At 34.9% G+C, this 17,067-nt stretch overlaps 2 protein-coding genes across 4 annotated transcripts in view; one reads left to right on the plus strand and one right to left on the minus strand.

Moving 5' to 3' along the window:
* The window catches only part of LOC145243872 (mitochondrial nicotinamide adenine dinucleotide transporter SLC25A51-like), a 104,993-nt gene extending 88,729 nt beyond the window's left edge, over positions 1-16,264 (minus strand). The window contains exon 1 of one of the 2 annotated variants that reach the window (XM_080106944.1): positions 16,130-16,264. The gene's annotated coding sequence lies outside the window, so the exon portion shown is untranslated. The remainder of the gene's footprint in view (positions 1-16,129) is intronic. The other variant, XM_080106943.1, reaches the window with a different exon arrangement.
* The window catches only part of LOC145243871 (endoribonuclease LACTB2-like), a 72,398-nt gene continuing 59,872 nt past the window's right edge, over positions 4,542-17,067 (plus strand). The window contains exon 1 of one of the 2 annotated variants that reach the window (XM_080106942.1): positions 4,542-4,819. In XM_080106942.1, the coding sequence (XP_079963068.1) occupies positions 4,689-4,819 (131 nt within the window). In that variant the 5' untranslated portion in view covers positions 4,542-4,688. The remainder of the gene's footprint in view (positions 4,820-17,067) is intronic. The other variant, XR_013862967.1, reaches the window with a different exon arrangement.

Raw genomic sequence — 17,067 nt, forward strand, 5'->3', positions numbered from 1 at the left:
CATATTTTGAGAGTCCTTGCAGAACAAGGAGGATTCAATAGCTGAGATATTCGAAAAGCCTGGGTTGATAATTTAAGGGGTGTAAATTATCCACGAGTCTTAAAAATCGTAATCAAAACTTCCTCATTCAATTCCAGAAATTACATTTGATTAAAAGTTATTAATAAGAATCAATGTTCACTTGTTATCATTGTTGAAATTTCAGTGATAAATGTTAGGAGTATTTAAATGAATAATTTTTTTTTGATAAGCAGACGACAATATTAAAGAGTCAAGGAGTTGTGTGTATGTGTGTGTTTTAGTGTCAGAGTGGGTATCCTTATAACTGTCTTCGTGTGTGTGTGTGTGTGTGTGTGTGTGTGTGTGTGTGTGTGTGTGTGTGTGTTGAGAAATGCTTCCCCTACGCCTGAAGGACAAGAGAAACTGTAGTTTTACCTAAACTTGAGTATTTTATTTAAAACTTTATCGGATTTATTTTTGAGCCAACTTAAAAAAAAAAAAAATTAAGAAAGATTTTCACATATAAAAAAATGAAAGCATTGTAATATTTACTTGCCTCCTCACGATGACAGAATTAGACACAAGGTCGGTTTTCAATGTGGAGAAAATCTTGCTCTCCAAAAAAGAGACACTCTGGATTGGGACAAATATAAAAATTCTAGAAAGATTCACTGACCGAGGGCATAAAAGATGGAGTAGAGTATCAAAACAGATACTGCACTTTAATCTTAATTCTATTTTGAAAAATTAAAAATACACCAAAAAACGATATTGTAAAATCAGCAAATATTTAAATCATAAAGCAGATGTTTTTTTTTTTTTTTTTTTTTTTACATAGGCATCACCACATTATCAAGGCCCAGAGGCCACTCAAGGATAAGGGTTAAAGAGTGTACAGTAGAAATTGGTCAATATAGTAATAATTAGTAATGAAAATTTGGTAAATTTGATAACTTATATGGAACGGCTCATCAAGAACTTATTAACTTTAGACTTGAACACAACCATATTGTAGTCAGCCGGAAAGCAGGAAAACGGAAGACAATTCCACAGGCGTGCAGTTCTAAGAAAGAAGCTTTGTTCATGGAATCTACGTTTAGGTTTAGGTACAGATAAAGAGTGGGGGAAATTATTGATAGTGTTTACAGCTAGACGAGTGTTTCTTGTGAAAGTTTGGCGAGGGGGGACCATAGATTGAAGCTCAGTTGAACACTTTCCATGAAAATAACGATACATCAGAGACAAACTCGCAACATCTCTTCTGTGAGATAGAGGTTGCAGGGAGGAGAAAAGGACATCTCCTACGAGGCTACGAAGTCTATTTTGAACTCTATCAAGGCAGGACAAGTCCTTTCTAGCTGTTCCTGCCCAGATGTGGCAACAGTATTCCATCCTTGGACGTACCTGGCTCTTATATAGATAGAGAATAGCATCAGCAGTGAGATATCTACCGGATCGATAGAAAGATCCCACCATTTTTCCAGCGGCCATGGCAACAGATTTGATATACGTGTTCCATTTAAGATCAGGAGTAATGGTCAAGCCCAGAAGCTTGTCAAAACTTGAGGCCTCCTGAAGACGAGAGCCATTCATTTCAATTGATGACAAATGTGGATTAGAATGTTGATGATGTAAAGAGAGAAGCTTGGTTTTAGATGCATTAAAAGTAACCAGCCACTCCTTTCCCCATTGTACTACGTGCTCAAGATCAGAGGAGAGAGAATTGGAGAGAACTTGGTCGTTTACTGTCTTAGATGTGCTACCATAAATGGTAGTGTCGTCAGCATAAATGTCTACAAATGATGTAAGGATATGATTTGGAAGATCATTAATGTAGATCAGGAAAAGAGTTGGGCCCAGGATGGATCCCTGAGGGACACCGGCATTAATACTGTGAGCTTCTGATTTTTGCCCCTCAACTACTACTCTTATGAACCTATCAGAAAGAAATGATTTAATAATTGAGAAGACTTTTCCAGCTATACCATAGCTAGCGATCTTATGAAGTAAACCTTTATGCCATACCCTATCAAAGGCTTTAGATATGTCAAGAGCAATTGCCCTAGAAAGATTGCCACCGTCGAGAGATTTGCTAATCCTATGCGATATAACTGTAAGGACATCTGCTGTAGATCTAGCAGAACGGAAACCATATTGAGTGTCACTAAGAAGGTTATTTTTGTTGAGATGGTTGATTACTTCTGTATTTAACACAGATTCTAGCAACTTACTCATGACGCACAGGAGACTTATTGGCCTGTACTGAGAGGGGGATGAGCGATCACCTGAATTCTTAAATACAGGGCATACTGATGAGATTTTCCAGGGAGATGGGAAACTATTCTCCTTAAGACAACGTTTAAACAGTTTTGTAAGTATGGGCGCTAGTTCAGGTTGAAGTTTTTTGAGTACTATAATTGGAATACCGTCAGGGCCAGTTGCTTTACTCGAATCAAGGTTTTTGATTAGCTTCGCAACATCACGTACAGATATACGAATATCACATAGCGTGTTTTCTGATACAGGAGGAAATATTGGGGGTTGGCGGTCTTGGTCACAAAGGGTAGAATTAGCTGCAAAGTTCTTGACAAAGAGTTTGGCTTTGTCTGATGCTGACGAGATTACCTCAGGTCCATTGATAATAGTTGGGATGGAGCACACGCTTCTGTTCAGGATTCTGTTTGCTATTTGCCAAAACTGGTGGGAACCAAGCCGCTGCTCAGCTACTTTGGACTTAACAGATTGAGCATACAACTCTCTTGCGTTCCTTATTACTTTCTTACAATGGTTGCTGGCAGTCCTGAAAACGGCTTTAGTTTCCATACATCTATTACGTTTGAAGCAGTGGAAAAAGTGATTTCTGTGCGCAATGGCAGCAGCACATTCTGGAGAGAACCATGGCTGGCTGTTAGGTTTTTGCTGAAACTTTTTAGAGGGTATGAAATGGTCAATACCTACAATTAATCATTCAGTCAAGTCTAATACTATAGAGGACACATCCTTTTTAAACATGGAATGCAGAGGTAGATCAGATATAAATGTACGGAAGCTATCCCAGTCAGCCTTAGTGTATCGATATACTGTACGATGAAGAGGTACGTTTGGGGACTTATTACATTTCATTTTTATCTTAATTGATACAACAGAGTGGTCGGAAGATCCAAGAGGCGACAGAACAGAAACTGAACATAGTTCAGGGCAAGTTGTGAGAAAAAGGTCTAGTAGGCTCGCATACTGGCCGTCATTATCGGGCACACGGGTAGGTTCCTGAACAATCTGAGTGAGGTCATAGGCAATGGAGAAATCATGACAGAACCGCCCCTCATCATCGGTCTTGTTTGAGTGGGTCAACCATTCGACGTTGTGAACATTGAAGTCTCCACATACGTGAATGTTAGCTGAAGGATAAGTAGAAAGGACTTGGTCAATTTTCTCAGATATGCTTTGAAAGATAGTAACTCCGCTGTTGTGGGGGCGATAGAGAGTAAATATAAATGCAGTAGTATGAGCTAAAGCAACCCGGAAGCACATATAGGGTAAGTTAGGATCTTCCCTGGAGATGTCCCTCCCACATGGAAAGCTATCTTTAATATAGGCACATATTCCATGCCCATGGCGATCTTGGGGGTCAGATTTAGAAGTTAAGTTAGAGTATCCTGTAATTGCAAACTCATCTAGGGAAATAGCCTGTCCAATGCCAGTTTCACTTAAAAATAAAAGGTCTGGTTTAGTCTCCTGTAATTGGGTTTCAACCTCTGGAAGGTTAGAACGAAGACCCCTGATGTTGGAGAAGGAGACATGGTAGTAGGGGTCAACGTTGGAAGTTGGAGAACCGGGTTTAATCGTGTATTTTTTCTTGAAACTTGTCATGATGAAATTTTGGAATTTGTGGACTAGGTCGTCAGATTTACTTAGAGCAGGACAGAGAGGGGAAACTAAGAGAAAAAGAAACGAAGAATGTTAGCTTTGTCATGGATTTTAGCTCCAAATTTTATTGGAGGAAATATCTGTCTTTTTATATATTCAGGGTGGAATAAAACTGAAAATTTGATAATTCAATGAAATGCATCTGATTGTGGTGGTGGGGGGTCTGGATAATAGCTAAAAAATCGAAAATGTAACAAAATACTGATAGAAGCCCATTCAATAAATGTCACGTCTACATTTTTGATTGGGTGGATTTCATTTATTGGGTTTTGTTTCATTTTCGATTTTTGGGCGATTATCAAGATTCTAAAGATGATTGTCTCATGTCTATCATTTTTCTTGTTCTAACGTTACACTTGACACTATATGCGTTTGAAAGTAAATAAACGTTTAAAATTAGTTAAAACACAAAAAAAACTTATTAAGCTAAGTAGAAGAGTAACTTATCTTTCCTTTGGTAACATTTATTGCTTATATATTTATTTTTCTTATCACTTTTTTGTTTTGTTGTTACAAAATGTATACAAAATTTTGTATAAAAAAACGCTAGATCAAAATTTTATTTGCTAGATTCCAAACGAAATCTCCAGATCTAGTGGTAAAACCGCTAAATTGGCAACTCTAAGGAACGACAAAAAACTACGATAGGTGGCGCTGGAACTCGTCAACATAGTTGAAATATAATGTGGCGCAAACTTTCTTGACTATTTTGCAGTTTCTTCTTGTGCTTCCATCCTTTCACAAGATACCAAGAAACAAACATGAACACTGTTCGAACCCACATCCCCAAATTTCAGAAACTGACTTCCTGTGTCACCCGAATACTCGGTTGTAATCCAGGACACATGACTTTACAGGGCACCAATACTTATTTGATAGGAACTGGACCGAGGTACACAACACCTTTTTTTTTTTTCTTCAAACCTGTTTTCCTTTTCACATTTTCCTATGAAATTGTATTTCTTGTTGCGAAATTCAATTTTAATTTAATTTTTATAACTTAAAAATCAAGCGTAAAATTTAGGCGGACCTAAATAATCTTGCCCCCCTTTTTTATTTATTCATTTTTTCAGCAGATTGTTATCGAATGAGCACGGCACTTCTGCATGGCAGTACCATGGGGCGAATGTGTGTATTTTAGTTTCAAGGACGGCGATAATCGAGCAGGGGTCGATAAACCGTCATTCGTTGAAAAAACAAACAAAACAAAACAAAAAACGGCCGACGTACACGAGTGCTACTGCTACAGTGCTACACTGTTACCCCACTAACGAAATATACATCGGCTCTGATGTTGAACGTTGTTCGATTGAGGGAGAAATCATTATAGAAATGAAATGGTCTCCTGTCGATGAGGCCACGCTTATAACATGAAAAGTGAAAAAATATTGGTAAATGTTACCTTAGCTACAACAGAACACTGGTCACTCTAATTTGGTTTAGTAGGGTATTCGAGGTCGCTGACAACGAATCTGATAATCAAACCCGCCGCAAATTTACCGTTTGCATGGTATGAACCCCTAGCCCTTGGGGCTATTTTGTGCTATTTCACCGCCTTCGGTAGTGTTTTTCTTACACGTTCGCGTCCGATCACATCGCGTAGGAATCTTTCAAATAAGAACGCAAAAAAACGGTACTCCTCCTGCACTTAAATAACTTTATTATTTAAAAAGCCATTTTTAACATCGGGATGGGAGGGTGTTTTGTACCTATTCTGTACTTTAATCTTACAATTGAATAATAATAATAAAAAAAAAACATAACACTTTAATTAAACGTGGAGGTGCTAGTGAGTGCAGTCAGTGCACTTATCCGCGATGTTTTTTTTTTATTTTTTATTCAATTGTAAGATTAAAGTACAGAATAGGTACAAAACACCGTCCCCTCCCCATATTAAGAATGGCTTTTTTTAAATAAAAACGTTATTATTTCAGCACGGATCAATAAGTGCACTAGTACCAACTTGGAAATACGATTTAAAAAATAGCGCGGATCAGTAAGTGCATTAGCAAAAAAAAAAAAAAAAAAAAAAAATCATTTTTTTTTTCGTCTTACGTAGTTTTTAATGCTTTTTTAATTGATCAAAAAATAATTTTCACGAGCGGTTTGCAAAAACATAAGCACCAAAACACATTTTATGTTTTTCGTTTTTTTTGTTTTTTTTTTCGCCCCAGCAGTCCAGCACCACCACCGCCCCAATGTAAACAGAATTTTTTTTAAATGGTAAATGTCGGTGCGTTACTTACGGAAAAATGGTTAATTAAACTGCAGAAGCACCTGTTAATGGAATGCCCCCCCCCAAAAAAAAACAATGAAAAACATTAAAATATGTTTGGTGGTTATAATTTTGTAAACCGCCCGTGAAAACTTTTTTTTAGATCAATTAAAAAGCTACGTAAGACTAAATAAATAAATAAACCACTTTTTTTTAAAAAACTTTCTTTGAAATGACCGCTTAAAGATTCCGGCCTGCCAAGATTCCTACGCGATACACCTCACTACGCACGCAATTTTGAAACATTTTTAGAGCATGTTCATGAAAAATATGGTAATTAAAAAAAATCCCAATAAGCTTTGGGGAAAAACATGTTTTGAACAATTTAATTTTTTATTTTTGAATAAAAAATAATTATTAAAACAAAAACAGTAGTGTTCTCGAGTAGTTTTTATTTTATTCAAGAAAATAAAATGCACTCCATGCACTTATTGAGCCGTGCTGAAATAATGACATTATTTAGAAAGCCATTTTTAACATGGGGACGGGAGGGTGTTGTATACCTATTCTGTACTTTCACCTAACAATTTATTAAAAACAGGTATCGTAAAACTTTAATTACTTGAAAGAACTATTTAAAAATAGCGCGAATCAATAAGTGCACTAGCACCAAATAACATTTCAGTGTGTTTCGATCTACGACATTCCACGAGAAGTAGGTACACGCTAAAGCTTTTTGTTTATTTTTGTTTATCGCCACAAGTGCTACTTTTGACTTTCACCAATTTTCCTTTTAAACGTTGGAGAAGGCACTTAAATCATTAAAAAAACAAATAACGGTAACATAAGTGCATAAGCACCAAATTTTTTTTTTGTTTTGCTTTGCTTTCATTTTGTTTGTTAAATCCGGCCAAAAAAAAAAAAAGAAAAAAGTAAAGTCCAAACGAACTTGAAAAAAAATAACGCAGATGTCGTAAAACTTTAAGTAAACTTGAAAATAATATTTAAAAGTAGCGCGGATTCCATTTTGACTTTCACCTGTTATATACATCAAGTAACACGAGTTATCTCCCCTTGACTGGGATTACTCCCACCATCACCATTGCTTGCAACCTCCCACCACACAATCACGTGGTATATCGTAGTAGCAAAAACTACTACTCCTTCTTAGTGTTAATAAAGCTTCTGTTACGTTCACACGTGTGTCTCTCTCTTCTCTCCATGTTATCGCTAACCCTTTACTAATACAGGCCACATAATACAACATGGTGCCAAAAAATAATTATGAACCTTAACACTCACAAACGTCAAAAAAAAATATATATATAAAAACAAAAAAACTATGGAATTTCTGCCGCACCCCAAAGAACTTAACTTTTCATCAGACAATCTCAGACAAGAATGGGAAACATGGAGAAACCAATTCCAGTTATTTTTACAAGCAACTGAGTCAGATAAAAAGCCGGAGAAGGTTAAAACATTGATACTATTGACCTGTATAGGAAATGAAGGAAGAAAAATATACTACACCTTCAAGTTCGAAAATGAAGAACAAAAATACAACTTGAAAAATGTGATAGAAAATTCGACTTGCACTGCCAACCAAGAAAAAACCTAACTTTTCTCACATACCAATTCTTAAACTGCAAACCAAAAGAAACACAGAGATTTGATGACTATGTCAGCGAACTACGACAAAAAGCAAGCAAATGCGAATTTGGAGAACTTACCAAGAGACTAATAAAAGATATTCTTCTCTATGGCATTAACGATAACATGCTTCAAGAAAGAATGCTGAGAGAACCGTCGTTGAATTTAGAAAAAGCAATGCAAGCAGGGCTCAGTTACAAAGAAACGAAGAGACACTCTAAAATAATGGCCACGTCAGACCCAGAAAATATATTGCTAATTTGGGACATGAAGAAAAACAGAATAACAAAAAACAAGATGTCTGTCCATACAACCTTTAAACAAGAAGACAAAAAGCCCGCCAAAACACAGTACGGGGTTGAAAAATGTACCTATTGCTCTGATTCGCACCAAAAAAACAACTGTCCCGAATACAACAAAACCTGTATAAACTGTGGAAAAAAAGGGCATTATGCATGAATATGTCGAACAAAAAAGAAAAAAAATCATACAATGTCGGACAATCATACAACTTTGACCACATGAAGTCAGACCAGTTTAACTTGGACGCCATATTGAAAAAAAAAAATATACGTGCTCCAAACTGATAAGTGGAAAATAAAACTATAAGGTAATGAAGCATTTATTAATTTTAAAATTGATACAGGAGCTGAAGTGAATGTAATACCAGTAAAGATTTACAACACAATAAAACCTAAATCTAAATTAACAAAAACAACAATAACACTAACTGCATACAATAGTACAAAAATTCTGATAATAGGAAGCTGCATGATACAGCTACAAAACAGACATAAAAATAAATACCCAGTTTATCGTAGCAGATCCCAATACAAATGCAATAATTAGTGCAAACACAGCGGAAAATCTGGGATTGATAATAAGAATACATGCGATAAATAAGACTGATATAGAAGCTCCAATAGGAAGACACAAAGATTGCTTTGGTGACATCGGAAAATTATCGATCCCTCACCACAAAACTATAAACCCAGATATAAAACCCATTATAAATCCCCCAAGAAATATCTCATTTGGCATGAAACCAAAATTAAAAAAGGAACTTGAGAAAATGACAAAAATGGGAATAATAAAACCCGCTGAAGAACCTCTAATGCAGTAACACCATGGACAAAAGTAGCAACAGGCATTTTTTATTTATATAATAAAGCATATGTAGTAATAATAGACTACACAACGAGATACTTTGATATCCACAAACTTGATGACTGTAAATCACGCACAGTGATCAAGAAAATAAAAAAACACTTTCGCAAAATTTTGTTTTCCACAAATATTGATAAGCGACCATGGACCTGAGTTCGCATCATCAGAATTTAGACAATTTTTTGCTAAAGATTGGGATTTCAAATACATCACGACAAGTCCGAACTATTCACAATCCAATGGACTAGTAGAAAGAAATACACAAACTATAAAAAGGACACTAATAAAGTCATTTGAAAGCAACCAAGACCCATATCTAGCAATGTTAGCACTAAGGACATTCCCATTAAAAGATAAATTGTCTTTGCCAGCCCAACAACTAATGAAAAGAATGCTTAGGACAAACCTTCCTAACATCATGCATAATAAAGCAATGAAAAGGCATGAAGTTGATAAAAAGTAAAAAAAACTACCAACACTAAGCAAAGACGATAACTGTTCGTATTCACACCAAGGAAAATGGAACCTGAACGGTAAAATTGTTAAAAAAACTAAAAGAGCCTCGTTCGTATTTAGCAAAAACAGAACAAGGAAAATATTTAAGACGTAACAGGCGTCACCTTAAAAACAAATGAAAATCTAACATGCAAAGTTACACATGACTATGAAAACATATTCAATCAAGAAAATAGTCCAATACAGCTTGTATCACAAACGGGCACGGAAAAGAGAACAACAACAACAACAACAACAAACTTTACAACGAGAGGAAGAACAATTAGGCGTCCAGCCAGATACAGACACTAATTAAATACATATAAAATAAAAATAAAAACTTTTTTTATTTTTAGTAAAAAACCAAAGATATTATATATCAAGTAACACGAGTTATCTCCCCTTGACTGGGATTACTCTCACCATCACCATAGCCTGCAACCTCCCACCACACGATCACGTGGTATATCATAGTAGCAAAAACTACTACGCCTTCTTTAGTGTTAATAAAGACGTTCACACGTGTGTCTCTCTCTTCTCTCCATGTTATCGCTAACCCTTTACTAATACAGGCCACATAATACAACATCACCAATTTTCCTGTTAAAAATTATATAAACTCCGACAAAAATATCCATCCAAAGAAAACACACACGCAAAAATTCTTTCCTTGTAAAAATAATGATTTCTCCCTCAATCGAACAACGTTCAACAACGGAGCCGATGCATATTTCACTAGTGGGGTAGCACTTGTGTACGTCGGCCCGTATTAGATACGTTTGAAGCCAAAACCTTCTATATTAAAATTATATTTTGCTCTATTGACAAACCAAAAATTTTGATATGTTTATACAATCTTTCTGTAAAAAAAATAAAAATATTCTTAAACCTCTATAAATGTTTCATGTTTTTAAAATTATATTTTGCTAAAATTATATTTTGATATATTTTTATACAATTTTATTGTGCAAAAAAAAAAAAATTATCTCGCTACATTTTATACAATCGTACAGGAAAAAACCCCAAATAATTCTAAAAACAATCTATAAATGTTTTTAACAGTTACTTACTTTCACTTATAAATTACTCATTTAAAAGAAATAATATTAAAATATTAAAATTATATTTTTTATACAATAAATGTTTCACTTTTCCTATATTTTTGTGTTTTTGGAGACACTTGTTTATGTTTGAGGTTCACAGAATGACCGGTAGAGGGCATTTCTCATTCAAAGAACAAGGTTCAGTAACTCGTCTAAATCACCTCATTTTATAATTCGGTAAACAAGTGCCATGAGCACTTGTTTACCGAATTATAAAAAAGCAATCGGTAAATTTTTACGACGTGCCCCAGCGTATTATAAACACCCTCACCTCTCTATGTTAAGAATGACTTTCGAGGTTGGGGGTGGGGTGTTTATTCCGAAAGCTGTTCTTACTTTGCTGGGGCAGGTTGTAAAAAAAAAAAAAAAAGATACCAAGCAACTTTTGTTTTTTGTATGCAAAATCAAAAATTTTTCAAAATAAAAATTGACTTTGGTGCTTATGCATTATTGGTACCGCGCTATTTTTAAATAGTTTTTTCAGGTTAAATTCAAGTTTCACAATATTTTAATTTATTTTTATTGAATTGTTAGGTGGAAGCACGGAATATTTACCTCCCCCAATATTAAGAATGGCTTTCAAAATAATGTTATTATTTCAGCGCGGTACCAAAAATACATAAGTACCCTGACTTTATTTGACTCGAATAAAGCGGTAAAATGAATAATGAAATGTTTATATCAAAGTTCTAATCTATATATATATATATAAAAGCGAAAGTGTTTGTGTGTGTGTGTGTGTGTGTGTGCGTGTGTGCGCACGTTTTCGTGTATGTCCGCAAAAGGATTGTTTTCCTCGGCCTTCTCACAGGGGTTGCTCCTTCTTAAAACTTCTTATATCACGTCTAAATGATAATATCTACGAGATAACAAGGGGGGGTCGCGTGTGTATTTAATTTGCCTGACTTTGAAATGCTAAATTTTCAACATTTTTCGATCATCACGTCTGGATTCGGCTTTTTCGTATAATAAAACCCCAAAAAAAACTGCCCCGCAGTAAATAAAATACTGCCCCACAGTCAAAATTGGCCTCATTAAGTCGTCAAGTATGGGCATCTGCCAATTCTTAAGACTTAAATAAATTTAAACATGTTTCCTCTACTACTTCTTGCTGCCCTAATGGTTAGCGTCGCACATTTTTTTTCACACTTTATTTTCAAACTCGCCTCAAGGGTTCGGGTTCAATCCTTCCTACTTACCTACAAAAACTTTTTTACCCCCCCCCCACCCTCCGACACAAACACCCAGGCAAGAAGTCTTCACTTATTCTTTTGTTTTGAGTTACCCAAAACCACACCTCGAAACACCCGGGCATCGCCGGGTACCCCCGATTGTGTATTATAAAGGGTAGTAATGTCAAATCCTATACAAAATGTTCATGGAGACATTATTGGGATGATTTTGACGTCATTGAAGGTATGTTTCAAAAAGGGCAGGTGACGTCACATGCATATGACAGTACTTGTACTTCACATGGGCCCAAGTACCTTCGATAGTGTTCATGTGGATTGTAGGGTCCTGTGAGTCCACAAAATTAAGGGTGTGCATTAATATTAAATGAAAAGAAACACCATCGAAGGTACTTGGGCTCATGTGAAATACAAGCACCGTCATATGCATGGGACGTCACTTGCCCTTTTTGAAACGTACCTTCATGAATTCCAATGACACCGAAATCATCCCAATAATGTCTTCATGAACATTTTGTATTGGATTCGACATTACTACCCTTTATATTACACTAGAGGGGTTACCTGGCGTTGCCCGGGTGTTTGGAGGTAAGTGTGTGTGTGTGTGGGGGTAAATCAAAACAAAATGGAAAATAACGAATAAGCGAACGTAATAACCTTGTTTAAATAATGCTAAAAAAAAAAACGATATTAAAACTTCTTATAAAAATCAGAAAAACAGCGAACGTGATGGAAAAAAAGAACGTAAAAATGGCATAAATAACTTTGTTTCAATCTTAAAACTTAAAAAAATCGAAAAAGAAAATCATACATCTCGGTTCGAACGTGCAATCTTAAGATAACGACGCTGCTCCTTAACCGACTGAGCTATGAGCGCATCAGCGAAATTGGGTCGTTTTTTTTTTTTTTTAAATATTTAAACTAATTCAAGAAAGACCGTTTTTTTGCGCATGCTAAATTGTCATGAAGGAACGATTTTTTGCTACCCTTCCCCGTAAAAAAGTGTCCCATTGAGGGTGAAGGAATTAATGTTTTTAGCCAATTTTTCGATATTTGTTGTCCGAAGGGTCGAGATTAAAAATGATACGGATCTTGTGAAAATCTGTCGTCTCTGTCGAAAGTTTTTATGAGACCTACAAACACACATTTTGCCTTATATATATATATATATATATATATATATATATATATATATATATATATGACTAGCGTGGGTGCCCGGTGTTGCCCGGGTGTTTGTCGGTGTGTGTTGAGCAAAAAAAAAAAAAAAAAAAAATGGGTTCAAGTCCGGTGAGGGTTTAGACCTAAAATTATCGGAGGAATTTGGTAGAGTCTGCAAAGATCAACTCTTTCAACTTTGACCTCTTGGCAGCCAATTTTTCACCCAAAAACTGATTAAAAAGCTTGCTGCATGTCTTTTTATAAAAGAATCACCACTTATCAAGGCCCAGAGGCGTTCTGAATACCCTTTATGTAAAATTTCAAATGTTTAGACCCAAAATAGAATAGTTTGCTAGAGACCGCAAAGGTCAAATCTTTTGAACTTTGACCCCTTGGCAACCAAATTTTTTTTTTTTTTTTTTTTTTTTTTTTTTTTGCAATAAGTAGTGACCCCAAAGTGATGTTTAGACACAGGCAAGCGACTGGCAGAGAAGATGGCAGAAAGCTTGGGTGTAAAGGAGATCAACGTATCAGCTCTCCTGATTCAGTTGCCCACATTCAACCATGATTATCAAACATCTCGACAGACTGAATCCAGAACCAGCAATGAGCTCTTGACTTTATGCAGAATGTACAAAAAAGTCAAGCTCCGCAAACATCAACAATCCCCAATTTTTAAATAAGAGTAGAATTCAGGTTGTTATCGATGGTCGTATGTCAAAACAATATGATATAAATGCGGGTGTACCTCAGGGGTTGATCCTTAGACCTTTATTATTCCTAATATTCATAAATGACCTCCCTGATAAAATTGTTTCGGCGATGGGTATATTTGCCAATGACACCATGCTCTATAACAGACATGAGGAGAAAACGAATGAACACATATCCAAGGCAATGGCAGAAACATTAGAGGAGGACCTCCAGTCTGTAGTAGAATGGGGACAAAAATGGAGGGTCATATTCAATGCTTCCAAAATTAAGCTTGTTTCCTTTATTAACTACAAGAAACCTGCTCAATCACTAATAGCCATGGCTCAAGATACATTACCTGAAAGTACTTCGTTCATACTCCTCAGCTAAACATTCATGGCAAATATGAATTGGAACAGATACATTGAGGGCATTGCTAAGGCTGCTGCAAAGAAGGTGGGCTCTCTCTTCCATGCTAGAAAGTTACTTACTCCTGAGAGTATCCTGTACCTCTACAAGGCCACCATTCGCTCATGTATGGAGTATTGTTGTCACATTTGGGCTGGTGCATCTGCTACTAGTCTCTCACTCTTAGACAGGGTTCAAAAGACTCGCCAATCTAATAGGTCCTCCACTATCAGCTAGGCTTCAGCCACTGTCCCATTGCATCCCTCTGCCTGTTTTACAAGTATTTTAATGATGGATGCTCTGATGAACTACAAGCCCTTGTGCCCCCTCGACAGGAATACACTCTACAAACCCCGACAAGCAGCAAAATCCCACCCTTACACAGTAGAAATTCCTAGATGTAAGAAATCTTCTACTTTAATAGTTTCTTCCACAGAACTGCTAGATTTTGGAATTCCCTTCTGGGTTCCTGCTTTCCTAACTGTACTGACATGCAAAAGTTCAAGTGCAATGTAAAGAGACATCTTGCTGCTCAACTCCCTACATAGTACCCCTACAAAATAATGTCCCAGATAGTAGCCTCTTACATCAAAGTAGTACTGTGCATTGTTAAAGGTGAAAATGTAAAAAAAAAAAAAAAATGACCACACTATCGAATGCAATGGCTCTACCCTCACTTGAATTATCTATAAACCAATATATCCACTCAAATTGAATAGTTAAAGGTTAAGAAGATTCCTTTCAACAAGAAACATAATTTTCATAAACAGAGATTGAATAATTTTAAGAGAATAGAAAAAAGTTCAGGAGCATTTGAAACAAGAACAGGAATTAGGACTGGAAACCTTACTTCACGGGGGTAGCGTACTCTCGTTCCATTAGCCATGACTTAATAGAGGTCTTAAGTAATTCGCAATTCTATTTTTTGGTCACAGTAATTAGAGTACTTGGAAAAATCAATTGTGAAAGTGATATTCTCCTGAAGGTTTAAGGTTCAATTCTCAGTGTGGGCGACTAAAAAAATACAATTGCTAATTACTTAGGACCTCTATCCAGTCATGGCTGATGGAACAAGTGCACACTACCCTCATGAAGTAAATAAAGTGTTCTTTTCGAAATTCTGTCCAAATTCTCGAGTTCAACAGAAACATTCCTGAGTTCCACTAGATACACCTGAAGAAGGCTGGAGGTTACATCGACCAAAATATGGAAATGGCACTCAAGATGATAACGGTAGTTCGATGAATAATACGAATAACCAATCCTCATCTCAAAAATTCATAAACAGTCATTTTATTGTTTTATTTTGTTTAAATTGTATTTCTTATTCTGAAATAAAATTCTTTTAAGTGTTTAGAATATTTTAATTATTTTAGAAATTTATTACACGCAAAAAACATTTTTGGTACAAAAAATAATTTTGAATGAACATGTTTTAATAGAATTTCTAATCTATAAGATTTTATTACTAACAAATTGTTAAAAAATATCAACAAGTTGCCATAAATTTAAATTTCATATACATTCCAAAATTAGAATTTTGTATCCTGGCTAACAAAATCTTTTATATGGTACAGATTTGTTATTGTATAAAAAAAAAAAAATTCAAACTTTTAGCAAATATTTGTTTTTATTTAATATGTTCCTATCAAGATATGTTTGTCATCCATCTTGAATTTTAGTGGAAACAAGTTTTTGTATAGTTTTTTCTTCAAATCACTATCAGATTTCCATATTGAAAATAAATTGAACAAAACCATCAGTATTCTTTCTTTTTTGTTTTTTGTAAATACCAAACAATTACTAGATTAAAGATGAAATAATTTAGGAGATAAATTACCACCGTGAAATGTTTACATCATGTTTATAATCATTCCCTTTGAAGTGTCTTGTTTATCTGCTTAGGCATGATTTAGTACCAACAACCCTGACGTCGATAGATAAATGAAGATCATGGCGTTAACTGTGGATAGAATTTTTCTAAAATGAAAATAACTGAAGAACCATTTTGGGTCTAGTTATAGATAATCACTTGTAGTAAAAATGCTAGTTAAAAATAAAAATAACTGGAAAATTTTAACAAATACCGAGTTATGATGGTAAAAAAAATTAGCACTCACCAAAATTTATGGAAATGATCTAGTAGATTTTAAATTATTTAAGAAATTCAATTTTTAATCAAAGTCTGAAAGACGTCATCATTTTCAAATTCAAGTGATATAATTTGATTTGAAGTGAACAGGTTAATTCGTGTGTGTGTGTGTGTGTGTGTGTTTTCTGATTACAAAATCATTTTAATTTATTCCATTATCGTCTTTTCAAAAAAAACATTTATGTTCTACTACCTCCCCCTTCTCACCACGCTTAGGTTTAGAGATAAAAAAGTACTTCTCTAGCTAAACTGTGTAATCTATGACTTAAAAACAAAATAACAAGAACTGACATGCACAGTTTAAATCCAACTTCCATTTCACTATGAATGGTTATCTACAGGAACGTTAAAGTTAAATTTTTATGTACATTAAAAAGTAAAATACAAATCTCAGTCAAATCTACTCCATCTAACACTTATTGTTGGCAAGTTTTTGACTTTGAAGTATTTTTTTCGGCTCCTTACATCAAATGGCTTCATGCCTTGTTTAGAGCAATTTTTATAAAAAAAATGTGCAACTACACTAGAATAATGAAATTGGGAAAATGAAAAAATCGATTTAAACAAAAACAATGGTATCTACTAACTTTTTGTGTCAATTTCAGCTAAAGCAATGATATCTATTTAATTGGCATGGCAGAAATACTTAAATATTAATGCATTATTTAAAATAAACAACTTTTCTCATAAAAATAACTTGCCATATTTCTTGGGGTATATGTAACATAAGGGAAATAACTCAGTTATGCTAAAAATAAGCCAAGTAGCTCATATTTATGATTTATTAATGCACAATCTATTAAAAACTTGGCAATTGTTATTTACCTACCCTTGGAACTCTCCAGTATTTATTTTCGCTAATTTTTGTAAAAAAAAATGTTTTCTTTAATAATTTTTTCCTACCTT

Source organism: Euprymna scolopes, chromosome 22 (genome assembly GCF_053919585.1).
Source record: "Euprymna scolopes isolate OS-2025 chromosome 22, ASM5391958v1, whole genome shotgun sequence".
Taxonomy (NCBI): Eukaryota; Metazoa; Mollusca; class Cephalopoda; order Sepiida; family Sepiolidae; genus Euprymna; species Euprymna scolopes.